Consider the following 25,672-nt stretch of genomic DNA (forward strand, 5'->3'; position numbering starts at 1 on the left):
AGCCATACAAGCTGGTGTCCAGCGAGAGCTCCATGCTTCCAGTTTGGAGGGGGAACAGCAGGTTGACCAGGGAGACTGTCCCCAAAACCAAAGAGGGGAGATTAAAGCTGGAGACTCAGAATCAAGCCCAAAAGAGACCAGCTGTGGTCAGAAGGCCCTCCCAGAGGCAGACCACATGGTGCCTTGCCCCAGTGCCTTAAATGAAGCTGAGGCTCAGATTGGGACAACTCAAGTTCGGGGCCTGACCCGGGATCAGCAGACCGGGAACAGTCCTCCAGACGGCTTAAACCCAACCGGAGCCTCTGAAATCAGTCACGAGACGAGAAAGAGCAAGAGGAGCAAGCCAAGCGACTCAGGGGAAGACCCTCACCCACAGAGGGCCAAGAGGACGTGCCTTGAAAGACCTCCAGCCACAACTCCTCACAACGAGTGCTTCACACAAACATCCAGGCATGAACTTCCTCCTCTGCTGCCGCCCCTTCCTCCTGCCGAAGCCAACGCAGAGTCCAAGGCTTTCCCAGTCTCCGGGCGCACCAAAACCACAGTGGAAGTGGAGCTGCTTACTCCAGGGAAACGGGCCCAGAGGCCCCCCCTCACAAGCAATAACACGGCACAGACAAACCAAAACAGGCTGGCCACAAGTCTGAGGGGCCTATCTGTCAAGCCTGCATCCTCGGGCTCCTCTATTAGTTCCAGATCCACACTCGCAGAGGAGGGGAATGAAAATGTGCCCAGAACCTCGAGATTACGGCGACTGAAGAGGTCCTGAGGGGGAGAGACGAATACAGTAAAGATGCCTGACGCCACGGAGATAGATATGATATTGTGTCACGCTACATGTTTACCTCACATGATGTGCATTTGTACACGTGTCACATTTTCACCACAATACATATTGGTTTCACATGTGCGCACACACACACTCACAGATCAAATGCTGAAGACATTTGTTACATGAGCATTTGAGTTAAACTTTGTCAAATACTTGAAACAGACCTTTTTCTCTCCACCCATAAGTAGTGGTGGTCAAGTAAGGCTCGCAAATGAAAGTATAAAAAAACCTTTAATTGGAGTTTAGATTTGGTTTTGTGTTAAAGATTGGGGATTTCAGACAGGCAGGAGCCATGCAGTACGTCATGGCTCTCCGTCTCGAACGCTGGCTCCTACGTGTCTGAAAACTGTCCACTTTCCCCGCTGAAGCTCTGCTGTGATGGATGGCTGTTTCCAGATTTATTTCATCACCTCATTCTCAAAAATCACTTATGTAGTTAGATTGCATTCATACACAATTTACACAGTTATTAGTTGCTAAGCACCTGAAATGTATCTCTAAATGTGAGGGTATTATGTAGCTTTTATATTGAACCAAATAAGTGTGGGTATATTAGTGGTTTTTATTTGGGAGTAGCAGGTCATCTCTGGTAATGCAGGTTACATTTTCAGCTGTTGTCAACACCCTGTAATCCTGATTTATTTGGAGTTTCCTGGAAAGACATTTTGCATTAAATAAATATGCAAACAAGTCACTTTACTGGAAGCAGCGAGAAACAACAAGATTTCTGCACGTTCTTTCCCTCCCACCCTGTGCAGGGCTGATCTGCAGGGATGTTCCTAATAAACCAGGGGGTGTAACCTGAGATGAGTTCTTTCTCAAGAGCCAAATCTGTTCTTATCAAGACAGACAACATGGTGGATTAGTGAAAGTGACCCGTCTGTTTTAACTCCTTACATGGTTTAACGTTGTTCTCTAAAGGTGTTGATAATCTCTCGCTTTAGATTTAATCCTTTTAAAAGAGATTCTGCAGAAACATTGAATCAGTTTGACTTTACTTCACAGGCCTGCTAGTTTAAAAAGGTTTTAGTTAAGCCCGCTGCTCTAACCACACCAACAAGGGCCACATTGTGTGAGGATCATGAGGAGCTGGGGTATTTTTGTCTCCAGGATCGACCTAATGCGAGGATGACTTGCTCCAACATAATTAGCTGTAAACACATTTGGACAGAGTCTCTGATGCGTCTCCGGCAGCGGTTCCCACGGCAGCGGCATGAGAAAGCTCTCGTATGCTCCGACATGTTTGTCTTGATGCGTCACAGACAGACTCTTCACTCGCGCTCCAGAACAAAGACAACTTTAATTCTCTTTTCATACAAAATATTTAATAAATATGACTTTCAAAAATATATTGCCAGATCAACACATAATTCTCAAGTTCATAACACAAAGTCAAAAATAGAACAAAATGTTGCCATGATCTCAAAGGGTTAACAAATGAGATAAAACATGTTTGTCTTTAAGAGCCTCATTTAAAAAAAAGAAAAGAAACTAATTTGCACAGAAACAAAGCAGAGGCAGTGTATTCTACAGTGTTCCCATTGCCCCCCCGCCCCCCTCCCCTCCAAGTACTCGGTCTAGCTTTTGATATTACGCTGACTAAAGCAGATGGGAATTGTGGCGTGTCATAATGACGTGACTTGCCTATGAAATGTTTCGATGGTTTAAACTGAAGCTGCAGAAGGACTTTTGTTCCCTTAAGTGTTTATCCATTAGTGGCAAGCAATATGTCTGCCACCATGTCCATCCCTCGCAGCAGCTGATCTGTTGTTGTCCTAACCTCATTGCCCTCAATCAAGGTCCTGGCAACAAGTAATAATGAAATGTCAAATGTGTGGAAAAACGACAATAAAAGTGTTTCAGGCCAAACATGCCCATCCTTTGTCTTCTTTGAAATGTGGCTTTTTTTTATAAAATGCTTTGAAAAATTAAGTCATTGAAAGAAATGGTAGACTTCCACAGCTATCAAAACCTTCAAACTAGACAGAACATATAAATAAAAAGGAATGATATCTTAAGGCTCTTGATTATTAAGTTAATAAATCAAATATACACAATGATTAATAAAAAAAAATGTACATATCTACATGTTCTAAATTGACAAATTCTTCATATTGGCAGCAACTGCTGACATTGAAACCTTCCCCTCCCTCCCCGAAAAATAAAAATAAATAATAAAGTTGATATTTTTTCTCATTTGACAGTTGCTGAAGTCTAAAAGCTGAAAAGGCACTTTCTCCAAACAGAACTAAAAATAATTCAAAAACATACTAAAAATAATTATCTCTAGCATTTAAACATGTCGGGTCGTTTTAGTCATTGTACAACAATTACACCAGGAGCCCCTAACATGTGTCCACTAAATTAAAATAACAAAAAGGGAACTGAAATGCAGAGGAGGACACTTGCAGTAGTTCTACAGTGAAATGTATACCAGTGCCTTGTGTTACCAGCCAACCAAAGCAACTGTCACTGCCAGTGTAAGCCAGCTTGTCAAAACTTAAATTAACACGGGGAATATCTGAAAATACTGTGGGGTCACGACTGACACGACAGTTTGCTAACTACACATGCCAAGGCTCCCCCGTCTCACCCACCACCGGGGTGTGAAGGCATAAGGCTTGGTTGCACAGCAACACAGCTGTCTGCTATACAATGTAGTCCATCCTGTTTATGCTGTTTGCTGTCTCCAAGTCTCTGTTGTCCTGTTTATTAGTCCAATTAGGGTTTTTGGATGTGGAGTTGGAAACCGGCGTCTTCTCGTCCCGCTCCACCAGTGTGTACGCTGGCTGTTTGGCGAAGCGGCCCTTCTGTAAGTGCCTCTCCTTGTCGTCCTCATTCCCCTCGGGATGATTTGTCCTTATTTTGGCAATGATGGAGTTCTTGTTTTCGTAGTCTTTGATGGCCACCGTGAGGCCCGAGTGCTTCTCTATAGGGTTCTTGATCTGGTTGAGCTGCTCCCTCACGTTGTTGGTCGTGTTGTCCTCGGCACCGGTGGCCGGCGGCCCGTTGTGGTTGCTCGGTTTCCGCCGGCGCCGCATGCACCACAGCAACACAGAGACCAGGACGAGAACCCAGATGACAATGAAGACGGAGCTGAGGAGGGGCACTAGGTAGTCTGTGGGAAGACAAGAAGACAGGTCAAAGAGATGCCCATAATATAAAGAGTGAAAGGAGTCCCAGTTAAACAATACACAAAAGGTTCTATTGTATTACAATGTCAAGCTTGCTAAATAGTTAGCATGCTTTTGCCAGTGCAACCTGACCTCTGAGCCCTGGACAAGGAAGGAGGCTGCTTCTATTTGGCTGTGGCGGCAGTCTGCTGTCACTGCGTTGATGAATGGTGGACACATGCGGGGGTCTTACTACGAGTCCAGCCAGTCGCAGTGAGCCAATCTAAAACCACGTAGCCAGGCAGCTCTGCTCTTTCCATTCTGACCAAAATATTTTTACGCTCCCGTACAACTGCCATGAGACGGCAGGACCTGGCCGACCAATTTATGTGGGAGGATTAGGAATTACTTTTCACACGTGCATGACTTTTCTTTGGTACTAGGCATCACTGTCATTTTAAGGGCCTTGGCTCTATCTCATCTGATCTTATCATTAAAAAACAGAATGCTCCCACACACTGAGTGAAAGTCTGGGAAACTCACAGGAAACAGCCAGAGTTTGGAGGCGGTTCTTACCCGTTTTGCTGGGGCTTGGCACGCGCACTTCTATGATGGCGGCGATGATGGTGTTGTTGCTGTTGTTGTTGTTGTTCCCGTTGCCCTTGCTAACCAGGTCGATTATCCTGTCTGTGAGCTCTTTAATAGGACTACGGTCCAACCGATGGTCCTCCATAGCCTAGAAGGGTGAAAAAGAAAGTAAGATTTCAAATCTGTGGCTTTAGGTTTATGTTCTATTTTTCATTAATTGTGTTCACCTGACACAAAACAACCCAACCTAAATCCACAAACTATCCCATTAATGCTGCTAAGAATGCACGCTGCAGGCTATAAATCAAAGGGGATTTTTCTGAGCATACATTAATAGAGGCAGGCAGGCATATGGCAGACAGGGAGTGGGAGGAGGTACTTACGATGCAGACGTGGATTTCGTTGCTGGCTGAGAATGAGGGGTCACAGGTTATGGACACAGAATGCTCCAAGGAGAAATTCTTCACCACGTACAGGCGCCTCAGCTGCTTACACACATCCTCCACGGTCAGGCTCTGGACATGGAGAAGAAGTAAAGCAAATGTTACAACACAAATGGAAACAAATACAAGAAGAGAAGAAAGAGCTCGGCCTGCACTTTTGGCAGTGGGGTCAACATGGTGGGGATCCACCTCATTTAGATTAAAGACCACACGCTCATATGCTTGTCACTGTCTGCTGTCATGCTTGTTAGGCAGCTGGCGAGTGATGATGCTGTGTGGTGACAGAGTCGCCAGTGGTCCTGTTTAGCTCAAATCCATCTGATCCTGAAATTAATCTCGCAGTGCGGTCAGGGTGAAAAGTGAATGCCTGATTCTCAGGAACTTGGATGCAGTCAACAAAAAGAAAGGGGACAAAAAAGAAGGAAATATCCCGACATTTTTTCTTCCTGGAGCAAATTTAAATACATGGCCCGATTGTTCAGGAGTCTTAGACGAGAAATCCTTTTGCCCAGGAGGGATGGTTGAGCACTTTTGAAAACCTGATCTTTCACAGTTTGCTGCTCCCATTCATGTTATAGAGGTGGTGGTGGGGGAGGGGGCATGAAAAATGACCCCAAAACCCCTACAATTCAATCTCTCCCTCCCTGGTGCCTAGGTAACTCACTTGAGGCATGGTCTCCTTGTTGAAGGTGAAGGTGATGTTGGCGCAGCTGTTGTCCTGGTAACTGGAGCTGGGGTGGCATTCGGTGGGACGCGGGGGAGGGTTGGAGCGCCAGCACTCCCCCAGGCCGACGCAGGGCTTCACAAAGCAATGGTCCTCCCTGATGGGGACGCAGCTCCGACCAGAGGGACACCCGCCGCGACCTTTGGCCCCTATGTGGCAGGACATAGGGCCACATGACATCTGGAGAGAAACACAGGACAGGGAAACTATGTTAAGACTTTGTCCTTATAATTCAACAAATATAAGGCTATAGGGCTGATGATACTTTTTCTTTAATCCCAGCTAGTGATGTGGCTCTAGGGATCGCAAGGTCTGTAGCAGGAGCGTTGGGATATTAATAGTGTTGACGATAATTAAAAAAAATCCAGCACCTCTTTAATAATCTCAGTTTCTTTCTGTTTTTACTTTGTCTCCCTCCCCAAACAGTGTAATTCATTAGCCAAGATAAAAGACAAAATGCATAATTAGTTAAAGATGGAAAATGAGAAATAGCATAATTTCCATTTTCCAATAATATCGTTGTATAATCTGTTTACCACTGAATTAATACAAAACATATCTAATATCTAAATAAATATTGAACACCAGAGATTAAATCCCAGATAGGAGTTTACGGTTGTTCCCAGTCACAGAGCAAATGGCTCTGTAAAGATTAATTTCTCTCCCATTCATGTCAAGCAAGGGATACGCTTCTGTAATCCGTTAAAGTGTGGTAAAACCCACACGTCACTGTGTTCCCATATCAGACTATATTTACCATGGAAGTTTGTATCTCACATCCCCAGATCGTTTTCAACCCATGATGCATTTCTCTCCTGAAGGGAGCAGTGTCAGTGAGGTGCCATTGTTAATCTGGCAGTTAAATGAGCGTGATAATGATAGCACTACTTCGGGCCTCTAATGTACATCACCCAATCTTCACCCGGTGAGACTTTGGGAGATTCAGAGCTGGCACCTGACACCAGTATTTCCGACACTGCCATTGTGTTTCTTTCAAAACACCTGGCATCATCTCTCTACAGAATGTGATATTCCCACGCCAGCTCCACCCTGTGACACAGTGTTGTTGTAGGCCCTACCTGAGATCTCTGAAGACAGAAGAGCCTGAAATACATCCACCCACGCAACCATTTATCCCAAATACTTCACTTTTACATTATTTCACATAGGGAGGGACCTACCTTTGTGCACACAACTTTCCCGTTCGAACAGTGGCAGGTGTTGCAGTCTTCCTCCCATCTGAGACCATCGAGGAAGTCACGTCCATTAACAGAGCAATGTTTTTTCGTCTCTGTTTAAAAAAAAAAATAATCACAGTATTAGATCTGGGAAGGTGTTTGTGATGTGTGTAATTTGTCCTTTATTGTGTCGTGAAGACTTGTACCTTCATGACAGTGGGGTCCCGTCCTGTCCGGGGGACACAGGCAACGATAGCCGTTGATCTCATCCACACAGTTGGAGCCAAAGGCACAGGGAGAGGACTGGCACTCATTAATATCTGTCACAGGAGGGGAAGAGCGAGAGGTAAGAAGTGGCTCTGTTTGGGAATAAAGAGAACAGCCAGACAGCGCACAAATATTAGGTTAAGCAGTCGGCATACAAATCTAATTCCTGGAGGTCATGTGTCATTTGAACAGTGCGTACACGGCAGTTAGTAAAAAAACAAGCAAACATACTTTAAATCAGTCTTGGACGTTTTTTTTGTTGCCCCATGCAGCTTTATTAAAAAGGCAGCATCATTAGCAGGTATGCAGGAGCTGAGGGCTGGACTTAGCAGAACAAAGGGTTTGCAATGGGAAAGAATGTGGCCATCTGAAAGCCTTTAAGAGGGAAAACAATCTGTGTAATCAGTGTCAGAGAGCATGGCTGATTAGCTGTTGGCCCGCTAAGCCGGTTTCCCCCGGGGACAGCAGCAGAGCCCGGTGGAGGGACACCAAAATGGCTCTGTCTGGCCTGCAGCCCAACGCACAGATAATTGGCCGGCTAGACCTTCCATTTGGAGCGGCTGTGATGGTCCCGGGCCTGCTCTAACTTATCGGGGATCAGGGATGGGTAGGGAAGCCGGGCTAATACTTACTGATCCGGCAGTCTGGACCAGCGAAGCCTGCAGCACACTCGCAGCGGTACCAGTTATCCCCGTCCACACAGGTCCCGCTGTTGTAGCTGCAGAGAGAAAAAAGGAGGCAATGGGGCGTCAGTTTTTAATCTGGATTTGTTTTACAGACTAACATCAATCGACACTCATTTTGCATAAACACATTTCTGGGCTGGAATTTTCTCATCACTCGACTATAATGATCTCTCAAAAGGTAATTGATGCAACCAGACTTTGTCTTTGACATGTGCATGTGTTTGGGAGTGAGCTCCTGTGGTATGTGGTTATAAAAAGAGTCCTGACAGGGAGTTCCAGAAACAGAGATAGCTGATTGCTTCCCAGGAATGACAGGGAAGGGTGTATGCCAGTTTCTCAGCGAGAGAGAGAGAAAGCCTGCAGGTGAGAATCTACGACGCAGGAGGAGCTCCCGGTTTACATCTGTCTAAATCTATAGGAAATGTTTGGCTTCCACTTACCATGGGTGGGGACTGCAGTCGTTGGTATCTGAGAGAGAAAGAGAGAGAGAGAGAGAGAAAATAGGGAGGGAGAGAGAGACAGAAAGCAGTGAGTGTGTTGGTTTTTTCTCACGTGTGTGATTGTTCGGCGCACATGACAGCTAAGAGCACGTCTGAGCCTGCGTGTTGGGCTGGACTCCGCAGCGCCTGATTACTCTGCCTTATTACCATCGGAGCAAACAATCCACTCTCACACTCAAAAATACATTCTAGCCCCCCCCCTTTACACCACACACATTCACACCGATATTCCCTGGCCGGCTAGTTCTCCCTCCCTTACAAAAGTCGGGGGAATTTATGTTTTAGAGAACATGCGTACAAGGGCAGGGATCCCAGGGAAATGAAGGCTGTAGAACAAGCCGACATGTCACTGTTTGGACAGGAATGCAACAACGAGAGTAGGAGAGACGGGTGTGTGTTAGACGAGGAGGGGGAGGAGAGGGAGGAGAGGGGGGAGAAACATCTGTCTCCACTTTCCAAACCCCTTTCTCCCTCCTCTTTCTCCTCTCTTGGCCGGCAGCAGCCAGAGAGAGGAGAGAGATAAAAAAGAAACAAAAAAGGTACAGATCAAGAGGAGATGGAAGTCGGGTTTAACCAGATGCAGGTTTCCCTTGACTAGGTAGCAGGAGGTTTATCATCATTTAATATCAATAACTGTCCACCTTTGTCCCATCCACACTTTAAAGAGTACTCACTCTGGGTGCACGTGGGACCCTCCCAGCCTTCCTTGCAGACGCAGGCGAACGACTCCCCAGTCACCACGCAGGTTCCTCCATTCTCACACGGGTTGGGAAGGCAACTTGAGTTTTTGGCTGAGAGAGAGAGAGAGAGAGAGAGAGAGAAAGTTGTTTTGTCAGTTTTCCTCTTACTTTTAAAAAGATGTTATCAGTGATCATGAACCTTAAGAAAACACAAATGTCTGATGTTGGTTTGGCTTTTTCTACTGTCGGGTTTCCATTTTCTCTGAGGGAATCCGCATTCCAGGACTTTGAAGTGTATTGTCTGTGCAATCAGGGAATTTTAAGCGGATGTCTGTCAGCACTCACGGGAGAGGGGAGAAATGTGCACGCAAAAGATGGGAGGGAGTGTTGACAGAGTGAAGGGATAAAAACTGTTTGTGGACCTTGGGGATATGAGAGATCTGATTAATATTGGAGACAAGACGGAGCTCTCCCACAAAGCAGTCTTACATTTGTGTTTGTGTGTGTGTGTGTGTGTGTGTGTGTGTGTGTGTGTGTGTGTGTGTGTGTGTGTTTCTTAATATGAAAATGTAAACCAAGTGGTGACTCACCTATGTTACATGTGGTACCCTCCCACCCTGGGGAACACTTGCACTGGAACGTGTTGACCTCGTCATGGCAGGTGCCACCGTTGTTACATGTGGCTTCATCGCACTGGCTTTCACCTGAGGGGATCATTTACAACCATCACTTTAGCTGTGCACTCACATACGTTCAGAATAAACACACACGGTATAGAAGATTGAGTTATTACATACAGCCATAAGCACATACCATGAGCCTGCACAGGCAGACTACACAGGTGTGGAGGAAAGAACAACAAAAAAAAGAACAAAAAGAGAGCTCTTACGGGAGTGGCAGGTCTTTCCCTTCCAGCCATTCTTGCATTCGCAAAAGAAATCAGTCACCAGGTCTCGACATGTCCCTCCATTATGACAGGGGTTGGTGCTGCAGTCATCGATGTCTGGTGGAGACATTGGACGGGAGTGTGATTAATGGGCGGCATTTCAAACACAATTTTTATGTTGAAGCATGGATTGCACGGTCCCATGAAGGAGGTGTGTTTGTGTGGAGGTCACGGCACGAGCAGTACTACTCACTGATCTCGCAGTGGTCGCCCTCCCAACCGTCGCCGCAGATGCACTGGTACACGCTGACTTTGTCGATGCAGGTGCCTCCGTTGCGACATGGATTACTCTCGCAGTCGTTGATGTCTGAAATAAACAAGACAAATGTGAGATTGTGAGTGTGAGGTCAATCTGATACAGCACAATCTGTGGTGCCTTGTGTTCTGCACTGTGAGTGTGTGGGGTCTGGTCTTACTCTCGTGGCAGTAGGTGCCTCTGAAGCCCTCTTGGCACTCGCAGCTGAACTGGCCCGCGGCCTGGCTCCGGCAGCGCCCGTGAGGTCCACACACATTGGATGAAATGTAGCGCTCCCCTCCCGGCGTGCTGTTAGACGCCACGGACACGGTGCAGCTGTCAATCACTGCGAAGAGAAGAGACAGTAAAACAGCTGACATTACATGTTTGAACAGAAACTTGTTCCAAATCATAAAATAGGGTTTATGTCTTCCAAGTGATAAGAATGTATTTTATTGCTGATATTCACATGAGAGCATCCATCTGATCTGAGCCCATCATAAAAAAAGGAGATGAGAGCCAAAAAGTGAGAAAGAAAGCAGGAGTGAGCATGAGAAAGGACGAGATTAGGCAATATCTACAAGTACAGGCCTTAAAATCCCCTGAGAAAAACTGTATCAGTGAGAATGTGAAAAAAATTAATGACGGGAGAAACAGCCATAAGCTGTTATGCTTTCATAAGCAATTCAGAGTGATCTGTTTCACTCTGCGCTGAAATCCCTTCCTTTCTCCCTGTCTGATCAGGTTAGAGGAGCGGGGTGGATTTTCTCCCCTGTAATCACTTCATTCTTGCCAAGAGCAAAGAGAATCTCACCGTCTGGTATCTGACTCCGTGGTTGGTCCACTCAATTACACACATGGACACACAAAAAAGTTGTGCACACTCAATGAGAGAAAAAAAAAAAGGAGAAGTAGCCCACCAAGTCATTACCAAGAACACACACAGTGCTATCAGCCTTTTGCCAGATTTTCAAGGAACTCAGAGGAGGGGAGAATTATTGGAAAAGCTTTGCTGAGAAGATGGAGGGGGGCCACACACCAAAAAAAAAAAACTTCTCACCTAGGCCAAAAAACTTGCAATGCTTAAGACTGATGTATAGGTTTTGCGCTAATGGGAATTTTTTTGACAAAGGCTGAAGACCTGGCCTTAATCAGCATTTTACTACAGCAGTTTATGCAGATCAACTTACAGAAATGTTCTGGAAGAAGACAAAGCGTGAAAAGGTTGTGGTTACTGCAGGCAGGAGACGTACCTTTACACGTGTTGGTGCGACAGTGGTCTTTGAGGTGGGAACAGTTCTTGCCCTCGTAGTCCTCGGGGCAGGCGCAGTAGTAGTCTGTGGCCAGGTTGAAGCAGGGCGCTCCGTTCTGACACGGGTTGGGCGAGCAGTAATCGATATCCAGCTATGGCAAAAAGGTATGGAATAGAGAGTGGTGAATCTGATAGCTCACATGGTTTCTGCTACACTGAACAGAGCAAAACCCACAGCATCCTCCCTGCAGGCTGTGCCAGGAAACAACACACGCACAGTGCTTGGAGGAAGGGGAAAAACAAGGCAGAGACATAGGAGCCGTCCTCTGAGTCTGGGCTTCAGCACTGAGGAATGTATCCCGCTGTAGCCAGGAGCAGCTTCAACAAAGCACTCCCTTTTAAAAAAGGAGGATTGTGGAACAACAGCCATTTAAGAGGGTGGGGCAGGAAAACTTTACAACGAACCCAAAGATACAGCAATGCTTGCAGACAGGGAGCCGAGAAGGCTTAAGATGCTAAACGATAGCAGGTATGATAGTGGTGGGAGTTGTGTATTACCTGGCAGAGGTTTCCTGAGAAGCCTGCCAGACACAGGCACTGGAAGCCGTTGACTTCGTCCTGACAGCGGCCGCCGTTCAGACACGGCGCGCTCGCACACTCGTCGATGTCCCTCTCACAATGATCGCCGGCGAAGCCAGGGGGGCACGCGCAACGATAGCCGTTAACCAAGTCCTGAGAGAGCAAGAGAGACACAAGGGTTAACCTAATGCAGGCACACACTTGATGAAGTGCTTTGACAGGGTGGGGAGTAAACAATAACTGTTAAACCAGGGAACAAAATTAATAGCTATAGCTGAGATGGGGGGCCGCGCCAACTTTTGAGGGGACATTATCACAGCTCAGCAATTATTTCAACACATTTTCCTGGCACGGGCTCAACACAATAATGTTTATGGTAATTCTAGCCAGTGTGGTCAAGGACCTTGTGTGTCCCTCCCTTAGAAACCCCTCTGAACCCACTCCCCTCAGATTTGATTTCATAGAGGAATTCCACAACAATTCCACTGTCGGTTTTGGAGAGTACCGTTTACAGCAGCTATTTATGCAACCGCTGTAAATGTCCCCGGTTTTTGACAAAGAAACGAAATAAAGCAAACAAACAAGCTGGCAAACGAAGTAGCGATGCCAGATAAAGCTAATAATGCTTTTTGACCCGACACGTACCTTGCAAGTTCCCCCATTCTGGCACTGGTCCTTGCAGTCGTTAATGTCTGCACGGGAAAACAAATATGAGGATTAATACTGAACAGCTTGAGAAAATTGTCTGTCTTTGAAAACAAGTCTCCCATGCTTTGAAAACATTGTCAGTGCGAGAGAGAGTTGAATAGTGGTGTGCAGAATCCATGCAACACAGAGTATTGAGCAATCCTGCCTGCTGCCAAGTGAAACTGGTCCTGGGATTGTCCCCACAGCATGCACACACAGGGCTTATAACATTATAGCAGACTAATTTACACTGCAGGAAAAGGCCACACTCCACAGACTAAATCATTAAATAAATAAAAAAGGACAGATGCATCCGACAGCCTTCAACTCACTGGTGTCGCAGTTCTGCCCCGTCCAACCAGGGACGCACTCGCAGAAGTATCCACCAATCAGGTTGCGGCACGAGTTGGCATTGACACAGGGCTTGCTTTCGCATTCGTTGGCATCTACAGAGGGAGAGAAGGGGTTAGTGGAATTTGCATGTGCAGTTGACAGGTGTGGCGTGGTGGAAGGAGGGAAAGAGGCTCACCTATCAGACACGTCTTCCCCGACCACTGTGAAGGACAGTGACACTTGAAACCGTTCACTTGATCCTGGCACGTTCCCGCGTGATTGCAGGGGTTTGGAGAGCAGTCGTCAACATCTAAAAAGAGGAAGTCACTTGTGGTTATTCAACGTGATTTTATGAGGGTACTGGCATTTAATGGTTGCAGGTTTGAGTGGAATCTTACTGGTGGTGCAGGAGGGGCCGCTCCAGCCTGGTGCACACTGACATTCGTAGCCTTGACTGGTTTCTGAACAGCTCCCGCCGTTAGAGCATGGATTGGATAGACAGGCATGTTCCGCTAGAAAGAGAAACATTTTGAAATCACTCCTGTCAATATAAAAATAGAAAATCCACTATTTGATATATGTGTGATTTTATCCTTTTTGGCCGATAAGCTGACATTTAAATTGATGTTCTTCTGATGTTGTAGCTGCCATGACAGTAATTCACTCTGACATCATATGGTGTACTATATTCAAAAGAAAAAGAAATCAGAGACAAAAATCCATTCAGCTTCTGACTCTCATTCCTGGAAAATTGCACGCCTCTGCCCGCTGTCAGCAGAACACACTCAGGGGTCGACTTCCCTCACCCATCACCTAACTCCTTGCCTTCCCCCCTGGCCCAAAAGCGCGCTCAAAATCCCCCCCATCTCACCCTCATTACCCGTCGGGCAGAACACACCACCAGGAAATCATCTTTCATGCTAAGTTGACCCGACCAACACACCGTGACTTCCCTCTGACTCCCCGACATTCTTCTTCTGAGAAGGGGCACAAGATGAGAGAGTGGCGGGAGGGGGCGCGGGAGAGAGGGGGGGAGGAGGATCCGCCCCTGGAGTTTCTCCTTTATGGACGAGTTAAGGATGAGTGGCTCCCAAATGAATAAAAAATGAATGATTCACTCTGAGAATAACTAGGCAGTTGGAGGTGATCAGTGGTATGCCGTGGGGAGGGGTGAGGATGCGGCCCTGCACCCGGGGGCCTCTATGTTACAATAGGCTGACGTATCCCCTGCTCTGAGGACCTCCTGTTACGAAGGGCACGGTTTCCTGACATCTCCGCAGTTAAGCTGTCAGCACCCCGCGAGGCTCAGATTTAATGAGGAAAAACCATCATCTCCATGGTAAGTGTTTGCAGCAGCTGAACCTTAGCACCACACCCATCTGTCTGGAGGGCCTGAGGAGCGGAGGGATGTCCGGCCCCTGAAGATCAAACCGGTGGATTACCTGACTTGGGGGCCACTCATGCTGGAGTGGAAACAAGATTATTGCCGAGTTACCACCTCCTCTGATTACAAACTCAAGGCACCTCTGACCTTTTGTCTGCAAGCTAAGAAAGCCCAGAACCTACCCACTTACTCTAACTGCAAGCATAAGGATGAGACCCCATGAGATTCAATCATCTATTTAAACTTGGGTTGCACAAGTATATCGTTTAATAAGCAACACCGAAATAAGGGGGTTTAGGTGAATCTTGGAGTCTGTATTTTGGCAAAAAACTGATAAACAAAGAAAAATCTAAGCAGCGGAGGACAGGACATTCTGACTTCTAGCCTTTGAGTTCCTTGGTTCCTAAATGTCCCACAATGCAACTTTGGAGCATCTTTTTATCAGATTCTCCATGATGACATTGTTGTCCTAATTCTCCTAACAGAGCTCTCTCTCTCTCTCTCTCTCTCTCTCTCTCATTACGAGAGACAAGTAAACGGGGTGAGTTTTCTAGTCTCTTAAAAAGCTAATTCCAAAGCTTGCTAGCAATAAAAAGACTCAAATTGACACTCACCTCTCTCACAGTTTGCCCCAGAGTAGCCTTCAGCACAGGTACACTGGTACTTGTCAGGCCCTGTGTTGATACACGTCCCTCCATTCATGCATGGCTGGTGAGTGCCACAATAGTTCAGATCTGAAAAGGGAGAGGTTACCACACCTTTAGTTTGTTTTTACAGAACACAGGCTGCTCTTACGGTGACCTGCAACTGAAATTATAGATGGGAATTAACCTTTATCGCAAAGGTGGCCGCCCCAGTTGGTGTCGCACAGGCACTGCCACGGCTCTACACAGGTGCCGTGTACACAGCCGGGGTGGGGGATGCACTTGTCACAGTACTGGCCCTGCCAGCCATAAAGACACCTGCAATACAGAGTCATTTCATTAGCCTCAGAAGTGTGATATTAAGTAAAAAAAAAAAACATAAGCACATACAGAAGAAAAAACATGCAGAACATTCAGGAAAATTCACAACAATCACAGTGAGGTCAAATAATCTCTTATGGTGTTTGGAAATATGAATAGCTTATTGTTCTGTTTATTTAAAATGACTCAAAGCAATACAGTAATAATCTGAATTTAATGAACACCACAATAGTGGATGCAACATGGCACTGCACAAATGAAACAAACAAAAGGCCACTATGCTTGCCCTCACAACAACTGTGCTGTGTCTTAAAAGACCACAAATAAATCCCAAGTAGCAGGGTATTTATGCAACAGCTTTTAAACAATACTTGGGGACAAGAAAACAGAAGAGCATTTATAATTTTACCAAACAGAAAGAAAGAAAACAAAAAACATTAAATTACAGTTCCAATGGGACCTGTAGCACAGCTAACATTAGCATGCGGCCAGACGCTCCCTTTAAAAACACCCTGCCTGTGGCTTGGCATTAGAGACAGAGAGGAGTGTTCGGCTGCTGCTGCTCATCCTGGTTCCCATGAGTCAGGAGTCAGGCTCGTGCCTCAAGGACGAGGAGGGGAGCTCAGCCTTCTGACCACTGAAATGTCCAGGTCCATAATTACACTGATAACGCTGCCCTTTTCTTCCTGGGCTCCATAATTAAGAAGGCAATCCAGCCTGACTGATAAGTGTCTTTTTTTAAAAGGTGGCGAGGTGGCGATACAGTTGCTGCTGTGGAGCCTGGCGACAGGAAACCTTGTCCCTCTGGGGGGAGGGGCGCGCTGATTAGCCAGAGAAACGGACGGACTGTAAAAATAAACGCGGTGGTTAAGTAAACCTCAGCCTGTGATTAAAGAGGCTATTCTTAAAAGTGTGCTAATCTTCTCCATGAGAAGCAGAGCAGGATTCCCCAGCAGGATCCCAAATCATTTACAGTTATTACGCAGAGAAAATACTGGGGAGTGATATTACATTGTCTCGCTCTGACGCATATAACTGTTTTAACTCCTGACATGAAAACAGAGTGTTGTTGCTGTGCAGTTAATGATTTTTAAGCCATGAATCTTAGTCCACAGGTGCACTGTTATTACTGAGATAGAAATATTAAAATCTGAGGTATCAATAAATACACCACCAGACTAAATTAAGTTCCCATGGAGCGTAATTAGCTGTGGCACCACTGACATCAACTTAGCGACAAGGTGACTGCCCTCGCCTGCAGCTCATGTTGTTGTGTTCAGCTTTTGTTTAACGCTGTGCAGCAGCGTAACGATGGGAAACTGCTCACTGACTACAACAGTAGAAGAGCTTGCTTGGAGACTTTTTTGGCACGCGGAATATAAACAGAGTTAAACCCAGAGCTTTAAATATAGCCACACCTGTGCAGAGACTAAAGCAATTCAACTCTCTTGTTCTGCCGGTGGCCACACAAGCATTTACAAGAAACCTGATTATGTCAAAAGCTTGGGAAAAACAACATCACTGCTCGCACAATGCGATCAAACCTGATTGTCCTTGTGCTTGATTAATGGCCAAATCAGACAACTAAGAAATCAGTGCCTGAACTGTGGGAAGAGTTAGGGCAGAGCAGGGCCTCCGCCAGGATGAGATACAACTGCACACAATGCTCCAGCTCTGATATCCATCTGCGCCGGGTTTTTCCTCTGGCTGTGTGCATAAACAGCATTAGGAAAGCCATTAGCTACACAAACAATACACTTTAACGCTCATCCGAACGTTACATGCGATTTGCCTGATAACACTCGCCTCATTAGAGGGAAACACATTACATTTCCAACATGGAGACTTGGCAGTTGAGCCTCTCCCTTTTCTCTGACTGGCAGCTCCGGTCCAAAGCTCCACGAGAGATTTACAAGCAGCTCAGCCAGCATCTCTGTTAAAGCCCTGGTACTGATAGTCTCTTGGCTAGAAAACAGAGCACGTACAGGGAAAGATCCATGCCATGACTGAACTGGTGCTTGGACACAATCCCTACACATCGGATTGATCCACACCACAGGCCTCTGGCAGCGGCCTCCGTAAGAAGTCAAATCAACCGTGTTTGACATTTTATACAGTACATAAGCAATAAATCCTTGATAACAGTCTAATAAAATCATACAAAACGGCCTTGGTCACTTACTTGCATCCACCTGGCTCCTTACATGATCCATGTTCAGTGCTGCAGCCTTGTCGACATATAGCTAGAGGAGGAAGAAGAAGGAAAGAAAAGTACTGCCTGGTAACTAGGTTCAAATTTAGCTCCATTTTAAAGCACATGTAAATTATAGCAGTAAATGATTTAATTACTACCCTCTATCACTTTTCAACATGAGAGAACACATATTACTGTCGACAAACAACGAGGCATGCTCTGCCATGTAACACAGTCAAATATTTATTGAGGAATAGACTGCAGTCCAGGCTGATTTCCTAGGGATAGAAGTTTATTCCTGGTCATACGGGCAATGAAAAGCTTTATTTGATTGGAAGAGAAATTATGTGAGGGTTCAGAAACAAAGGCTTCCATTCAATGCAAACCACACAGCAGACAGTGTATCGGCATGATTCACAGATTACAGTCTGGCTGATAGTTTAAGAAGACCCATTCAGAGTCATAAATACCAATCTGACTGTCTCAAGCTGCTGGTCTGTTCAGCATTTCCATTTTGAAGTGATGTCACCCACCCATCTCATCATGCTGACATTTCATCACTTCTTACCTGTGTTGCAGTCAAGTCCGGACCAGCCTTCCAGACATGTCTTGTTTCCATTGTAGTCGCATGTGTAATGCCCGAAGAACTCATCCCTCGGCCGACAGAACTTGTTGCAGCCGAAGCCGTAGTAGTGCTCGTCACAGCTGACCCGGATCTGGTACTCAAACTGGGCCACACGGTCGTTGTGAGTCAGCTTTTGCCAATGCGGGCTGGGGTTGATCATGCCTGAATGAGAGGCTTTCTCTATCAACTTCCCATCTGCACCTAAAACATCCATTGAGACATGATTAGCATAACATCATTAAATGCTTTCCTCAGCTATGTTAATAGTCATCAAATGTTTTAGCCAGGGACAGGATAGTGGAATGCAGCATTCTACTTTATGCATTTGGGAGTTGCAATGTTATGCGTGATCATACAGTGGGAAGTGGGAACCCAAATATTCGGACACAAATTGCAGAAGATCTCCGAGATAGCAGATTATATGTAATTAAACCAACTATGTGTGCTGGAGAGGAAGAAAAGTACAAGGAGGAAACACAGAAAAAAGGGAAAGGCTGCCTGTAATGAGCACTCTTAACTGCTTTTTTCTCACGCTCCCTCTCCAACTCTCCCTGGTTGGGTTTCTGATTCTCAGGTTTACAGCTTGAGGATATTACTGTTCTCAAATGCTGTCCTCTGCATCGGCTCAGGCTAAGACAGAACCGCAGCCGCCATAAATTACAGCGCAAGGACACCGATGCCACAGTCACTGCTGGGACGCCTGCCAGAGTGCCATCAGCACTTTTTCCTCCCCATCACATTCATTCGTGTACTCAACAGCAGTCAAAAAGTACTTGAGTCAACTCTTTTTTACACTCTTAAAACTTCAAACAGGGCGCAAAGGCCCAGGTTATGTTGTGATTGTGCAAAAACCAAAGGCGACTTAAAAACACACAGACCTGACCCAGAAAGAGACTTATTTTCCTGTCAAACATGAGGAGGTCACGGCCCTGTCAAACGGGCAAGGGCTGACCTGGGAGCCCAGGGACACACACACACACACACACACACACACACACACACACACACACACACACACACACACACACACACACACACACACACACACACACACACACACACACACACACCACGGGAGAGAATGAAAAATATGTCAAAGCCGTTATTTACTGCCCTCACATGAGCAGAGGTGGCTGACCGCCGGGTGAGTCGCTTCTCTGTCGTATGATGCAATGCAGTGGGGGACGCTTCGCTGTCATTTATTTACTGTGCTGTGTATCAGGGGCTTGGGGGCATACTGGAATCACATTGCCCAGTAACATTTCACAGTGGTCTGGAATCCAGAGCTCAGCTGTGAGGCATTTCTCTACCGACTGCTGACCTGCAGTGTCAGGAGTCACACATCCTTACTACCTGCTGCCTGGCTCGGAGCTAAACATAAATCAGACGCTCTTTATAACGCTTAGAGCGGTCGTGTTTGAGCATCATATTCAATTTAATATCGAGAAAATCTAATTGTTTAAGCTGTAAAAAGGAGACTTATTTTATCACACACTGGATATAAAGTCATATTCAAGTAATTTGGACAAAAAGGGAAACAAAGAAAAATGTACATAACTTAAATGAAACTATTAACTGTGTTTATGAATCAGTCTGCATTCAAACATCAGTTAGGATGGTCACAAAATATGAAGCTATCGGAGCTGCGAGCTAGCCCAGTGGAGCTCAGAGGGGCTTAACCAGCATTGACTGTGTACATTCAGGGGGCTTTTCACACCAATGCCCTAATAGCTCTCTGGGGAGCGGCAAATACAGCAGAAAAGACCGAAACCTTGTTGACCTCGAACGGACCTGCATAAACAAGCATGGGAGAGGGCCCTCCCTCAGCTGGGATCACTGCGCTGTCGCCAATCTGACCGCTAACCAGCAGGAATCCCAGCACAGTTAACGACAGAAAACCAAACCCGCCATCCAGAATTTGGATTCAGCATGTTAACACCACGTCAGTTCATGGGAAGAACACCCACGGTGTTCGAGTACTACACTGTAAAGTCTTCCGCTGTGAGCTCAGCGTGCAACCCAGGTAAAGTGACTTTTTCAGGGTAACTCTGAGGCCTTGCCCCCCCCCGCCACGCATTGTGACTGTAGGCTAGTCCCAGCGCCGTGCTGGGCGGCCGGATGAACTCTGTGTTTCACGCCTCAGTGACAGTGAGACTGTGTGACCCCGACCCTGGCTGGCAGCACCTGCCATCAGTCATCGGCCAAATGAAAACATTTTCATAGGGGGTTAGCGTGGCCCCCTCTGTTCTCCTCCCCTTCTCTACCTCGCCACACTTGCTTCTCTCTGTCTGCACCCCCGCCTCACTACCCCCGGTTTGCCCGGTCCCCGCTTCTTCTTCTTCCTCTTCCCCCTCGCTTCCCTGTCCTGCTCTCCCGCCTTACAGGCAGCTGTCAACACACTGTCCTAACACAGACACACACGCACACCCAGTGGACCATGTGGAAGAGGCCAGGGGGTTCAGGAAGAATAAACTTCCTTCTCCGACCTTCAACACACGACTCCTCCCAGACGTTGCTATGAGGTTAGCGGGGGGAAGACAGAAAAAAAAAAGAGGGGAAGGCAAGATGGAGATGCCAGACAAGGACAAATACTCACCACCGGTTTCATTTTTGAAGTCCAAGGCTTCCACTATCAAAGTGTAGGACCTCTGGAAGACAAAAGGGAGAAACAAGGAGTGTTAGCCTAGAGCAGGATCATAAAGCAATCATTGTATTATGAATGAGTATAAACATTCCCCTTTAAAGATAAAGTGATAATTATGTCAGACGGGTATTGTGAAGAGAGCCACAGAACAGTGTAGAGCCTTTACCACCAATTTACTTTTCCAAGTTTCTAACAACCTCACCAGCCTTGCTAATGAAGCTTACTTCTCCCTCTCATTGAGTTAGCTTACAACAGGACCCAGGACAGAAGCAAACTGCTAACTATTAGCTTATCACAATGGTCCTGTTGATCTGATTAAGAGAGGATAAGCTGGCGGTGGTGCAGAGGTCTCTGCATCTTAAGTATTAGGATGAGACAAATGGGCAGTGGGGTCTTGTTGAACTGGACATCCACCCAGCAGGAGGGTGCATCCGTCTGGTGCACTTGAAACCAGCCATATATAACAGCGCTGCACTGGACCAATTGCTATGATAAATCAAAATAAAAAAGGGGTTAAAATGTTACATTGGAAATGATAACATTGCTCCCAATAGAAACATGATGTCCAAGTCAGTTCTTTTTTATAAAACTATAGTGACCTGTGCAATGATTGGTGTAAAAAAAAAAATCAAGTCTAAAGTGCTAAAGCAAACTGTTGTCTGCAAGAATTAAGTCAAGAATTAATTGACATAAAAAGTGTTTGTGACTGATGGTGAGAGGGCACCGAGAGCGAGGCTGAATGAGTGCTTCGCTCTGCAGGGCCCGTCTTGATTTCAGCACTCCCGAAAACGCTTTGTCCGATTCAGGGTCGGTAGCGCTCACACCAATATCAGCTTACACATTCGCGCTGCCCTGTGCCACAGTCTTGAGAGAGCGAACAATGTGCCTGCGAACGCGCATGACAGAGTCAGAGAGAAAGTATGCGATTGTGAGAAAGTGTAATCCACTTAAGTGGTCAAGCATCCACTAGAAAACACCTACTTGTTATATTCACACACATGCTGGCCCCCAGCAGCGCTGCCTGAAGGCATTTCAGAAATTCTGCATTGCTACTATGGCCCTCTTTGCTGCAGTGACTTCATGGTAAACAAACCTTTGCTCGAAGGAAACCCCCTGTTCACTTTCCAAAGGGAGAAAAAAAGAACAAGGTATGACTCACTTCTGGACCGATTTCCATGGCCTTACCTTGTTTTGTAAGCCATTCAACTTTCAATCTTACCAGGAGACATTTGTCTGATCATGTGCCAGAGTTTCACTGCAATCAGAAGGGCAGCTATTATTTGAAATGCAGTGCTCATCAGCAACGCAGACTTTACGGTATATCCTGACTCACAATTGACTGCAATTACTTGACACAGAACTCAAGTGAGTGAGTCAGAGGCAGCGTTTCCGCCTGGGGGGCGTCTTGCCGTCATTTGACAAAAAAATAAGATAATTCGAGAGAAGATCGAGAGTTTTTATCGCTTGAAATTACGAAAAGGAAAAAGGACGCCCTTTCAGCCCTGGTCTGGCGGAAACACTGGTCAGAGGTAATGTGATACCAAATCACCGACTACTGCGACCCAACCTAAAGCTAATTATAACACCCCAAACAAGAGTCCTCTACCTTTGGTTTTCACCTCATGTTTTAAACAATCTGTTGCAAAATATCTTTGGTTTTGATTTCATATTGTGGCCATTTTCTCTGTCTGTATAACTGTACTTGAATGCATCCTTAAAGTACTTGCACTCTCACCTGCATGTCCACCTAAATCTTTGAATTAATTGGCGATGGGAAACATTTATTTGAGAAAGCTACCCAAAACAAATCCCACATATAACGCATTGGGCACATTGTGAGTTCATCCTTCGAACGGGAACTGAAATGCATCACAACGACACTGAACTGTCTGAAGTATATTGTCTGACACCTCAACCTTTCAATATTAGTCATTATTGCAACATTGAATTGGCGTGGTTGTGACTAACATGAGAAGTGATACAAAACTTGACTAGAATTTGTAATCTACTAAATCCCTTCAGTGACCCTTCAGTAACCTCTCAAACAATGCAAGCATATTTGATCAACATGTTATCAGTTTACAGGCATTAGGAACAATGAATCCCTGCCAACTGAAAAGAAAAATAAGCCTGATTCACCTGCTACAAAAAGAAACTTCAGATTCTGACGGGTGGAAGTAAAATCATTAAATCACTTTGTAGTGAACTGCTGTCAAGAGGCACACATTTTAATGGGTTATAGGCTGATTCCTTTACAGAGCAGTCCTCCAACAACATAACACACCCAAAAACTGCATGATTTGGACTTGTCTCAACATGGAAGCTGTTGCAACATCATCATCACCACACACGTTAGTACCACGATAACATGATTGGCAACTCAATAAAATCAAAACCCTATAACCCTGTGGCATTAGATAACAATGTTTTAAATTCTCTTATTGTCTTTGGTGTTCGCATTAAGTAAACTACATCTGAACATCCCCAGGCTTATCAATGAAACAATAATGTTTTAGTGGTTTGATCTAACAAGTAGCATTGCCATTATTGAGATATTTGGTTCCCGACCAAATAACAGTGAGATACTGCCCAACTTGTCATTCACTAACACTCCATAACTCCTCGGCGGTTATCAGCTTTGAACTGTCTGCCACTGCCAGGTTCACTTTTCCCAGGCTCCCAGCTGACTCACAATTTCTCTTTGAACTACAGAGCACACACACAAAACACACGTCCAAGTGCAATAAGTGCGGCCATATGTCTTCTTATCTTTCCTGGCCAAGCAGGCACTGTCCAACAGACAAGTAACATAAGCGATAAAGATCACTCCAGTTTGAAACATAATGACTTGCCAAAGAACACTACTGGATCCTCTCTGTAGGGGAATATTGTACACACGCACGCGCGTGCAAGCACCCTGCCCTACAATGAAAATGGAGCCATTTGATGAACCATTGCAAGGTAATCCAACAAAATACAAAGTGAGGCATGGCTCACGGAAAAACAGGCATAAGCCAAAGGTCTAAAAAAAAAAAAAAAGGCATGGCACAACAGATTAGACTGGTCTGAGCCTACACTCAGCACACAGGAAATGTCAACAGTCCAGTCAAAGGGATGTTGACCTTCTGTATCAGTTTCCCTGAGTCAATCACTTCAATAATATCAGACTGAGATCTACTGTAACCAATGATTTGGGACTTCTAGGTAACACACCCTTGTTTGACATAAAACCCAGTCATGAAAAGACAACTATCATAATCACATTCAAAGGGAAGGAAGGAATGCATTGTTTTGCCAAAAGATTTTCATCAAAACAAGAGTTGCAGAGAGATCGTACAATCAACAGCTTATTAAATAACCTGTAGAGGTTCGTTAACCCCGGGGACACGATACAACCTCACCCAGAGGAAAGAATCTCAACTTTTGCCAACTGAAACAGACACAAACAGATTTTGGATCTCTCACAAGGCAAACAAGATCCAAACCAATGAACCCTGGGAATAAAAGTCAATATAAAAGCATTTAACTAAACAAACAGCCAGTCATCCATCTTTTGCAATGGTCACTGGCCATTAATGGAAACAAAAACAAGGCACAGGTAAACTCCAATTAAAAAATGCATTTTCATTGGATGGCCCGCTCCCATACAGCGTGAAACAACTTCGATAAGCAGCAAAACTTCACACTCACACAATACTGCAAGTTCACTGAGAAAGTCCTTAAAGTGAAAGATGGGGTTAGGTAGGAGGGAGAAAAAAAAAAGAAGAGAAAGAACACGTTTCTCTTCCCTCTTTCACTTGAGTAATTTGCACTTAACTGCCACATCAGAGCAGACTATATAAAACAAAAATGTCATTACCCAAAAAGCAGCCGGCAGCGCTTACCCTCCAGGCTGTGCTGACTATTGTTCTGAGACTCACCTCTTCCCAGTTCTCAGACAGCTCCGGCTTGTCAACAAATCAATCACAGTGATGCATGTATGTCTCAGTTCTGACAAAAGATGTCAGCATCATGAAAGATGAAGGAAAAATGAGCTATTAAATGAGGGGAATAATGAAATCAAATTTGAGCAGAATGCGGGGTGCCAGATCAACTAGGGCTTGAGATGCAAGGCAAGATATTACTTATATTAGAGAGTAAGAATATACACTATAGTTGGGACGTGAGCAAATAAGTGCTAATAAAAGTTCAGTCTAACTTATGTCTTCCATTCTTGTATAGGTGCAACATGGGCAATTCTGCTGAGGTGGCCACAGCGGCACGGTCACAGTTTGCTCCGAGAGCAAACTTCATCACTGCTGAGTCTACTACATCTGCTTCCTGTTGCTTGCCCTGCACTGGCATTACAGCTGAACTCCCTCTATTATGCTCTATAATCCTCACTGTAGTGACTGAGGGCACACCATTGTCCCAGCTTGATACACTGTGAGGGACCTCACTTCTCTGTGGAATAAAAGCACAGAGCAGACATTGGCGAATCCATACAGGGCACTAAAACAACGATGTGCTAATGTTAAGGATGTTCAGCCGACGGCACTCAGACAGATGCCTGGCTCTACCTGATCTAAGCACATGTGTGTAGCCTCATTAAGTGCAGCAGTTACTGTGGGTGGCAAGGTTAAAGGGATGAAATGCCTGGGGTCCAACAGAGCGTGACTTAAACAAAGCCCTTGGCCTGGACAAGAGGCCAACTTCATGCAGCTCACAAGAGAGGATGAAGGGGGGGAAAAGCTTCATGAACTCGGAGTACCCAACAACCCAATTGCACCACACTGCCATCTGTCCACAGCAGCCAATCAACTGATGAAAAGGACAAA

The 25,672-nt window shown here is 45.7% G+C and overlaps 2 protein-coding genes across 3 annotated transcripts in view; one reads left to right on the plus strand and one right to left on the minus strand.

Annotated features, from left to right (window-relative positions):
* slx4ip (SLX4 interacting protein) overlaps positions 1 to 3,077 on the plus strand; it is a 35,576-nt gene extending 32,499 nt beyond the window's left edge. The window contains exon 8 of the mRNA XM_010779696.1: positions 1 to 3,077. Within this exon, the coding sequence (XP_010777998.1) occupies positions 1 to 769 (769 nt within the window). The 3' untranslated portion in view covers positions 770 to 3,077.
* jag1b (jagged canonical Notch ligand 1b) overlaps positions 2,114 to 25,672 on the minus strand; it is a 25,891-nt gene continuing 2,332 nt past the window's right edge. The window contains exons 3-26 of one of the 2 annotated variants that reach the window (XM_010779522.1): positions 20,808 to 20,859; positions 18,155 to 18,412; positions 17,575 to 17,635; positions 15,259 to 15,389; positions 15,042 to 15,161; positions 13,442 to 13,555; positions 13,240 to 13,353; positions 13,043 to 13,156; positions 12,669 to 12,715; positions 12,003 to 12,176; positions 11,446 to 11,596; positions 10,374 to 10,538; positions 10,151 to 10,264; positions 9,901 to 10,014; positions 9,602 to 9,715; positions 9,006 to 9,122; positions 8,272 to 8,299; positions 7,778 to 7,863; positions 7,085 to 7,237; positions 6,882 to 6,991; positions 5,641 to 5,880; positions 4,917 to 5,048; positions 4,522 to 4,681; positions 2,114 to 3,950 (exon numbers count right to left, since the gene is read on the minus strand). In XM_010779522.1, the coding sequence (XP_010777824.1) occupies positions 3,481 to 3,950; positions 4,522 to 4,681; positions 4,917 to 5,048; positions 5,641 to 5,880; positions 6,882 to 6,991; positions 7,085 to 7,237; positions 7,778 to 7,863; positions 8,272 to 8,299; positions 9,006 to 9,122; positions 9,602 to 9,715; positions 9,901 to 10,014; positions 10,151 to 10,264; positions 10,374 to 10,538; positions 11,446 to 11,596; positions 12,003 to 12,176; positions 12,669 to 12,715; positions 13,043 to 13,156; positions 13,240 to 13,353; positions 13,442 to 13,555; positions 15,042 to 15,161; positions 15,259 to 15,389; positions 17,575 to 17,635; positions 18,155 to 18,412; positions 20,808 to 20,859 (3,339 nt within the window). In that variant the 3' untranslated portion in view covers positions 2,114 to 3,480. The remainder of the gene's footprint in view (positions 3,951 to 4,521; positions 4,682 to 4,916; positions 5,049 to 5,640; positions 5,881 to 6,881; positions 6,992 to 7,084; positions 7,238 to 7,777; positions 7,864 to 8,271; positions 8,300 to 9,005; positions 9,123 to 9,601; positions 9,716 to 9,900; positions 10,015 to 10,150; positions 10,265 to 10,373; positions 10,539 to 11,445; positions 11,597 to 12,002; positions 12,177 to 12,668; positions 12,716 to 13,042; positions 13,157 to 13,239; positions 13,354 to 13,441; positions 13,556 to 15,041; positions 15,162 to 15,258; positions 15,390 to 17,574; positions 17,636 to 18,154; positions 18,413 to 20,807; positions 20,860 to 25,672) is intronic. The other variant, XM_010779588.1, reaches the window with a different exon arrangement.

The sequence above is a fragment of the Notothenia coriiceps genome, unplaced genomic scaffold, assembly GCF_000735185.1.
Source record: "Notothenia coriiceps isolate Sejong01 unplaced genomic scaffold, NC01 NC01_scaffold00000281, whole genome shotgun sequence".
NCBI classification, from domain to species: Eukaryota; Metazoa; Chordata; class Actinopteri; order Perciformes; family Nototheniidae; genus Notothenia; species Notothenia coriiceps.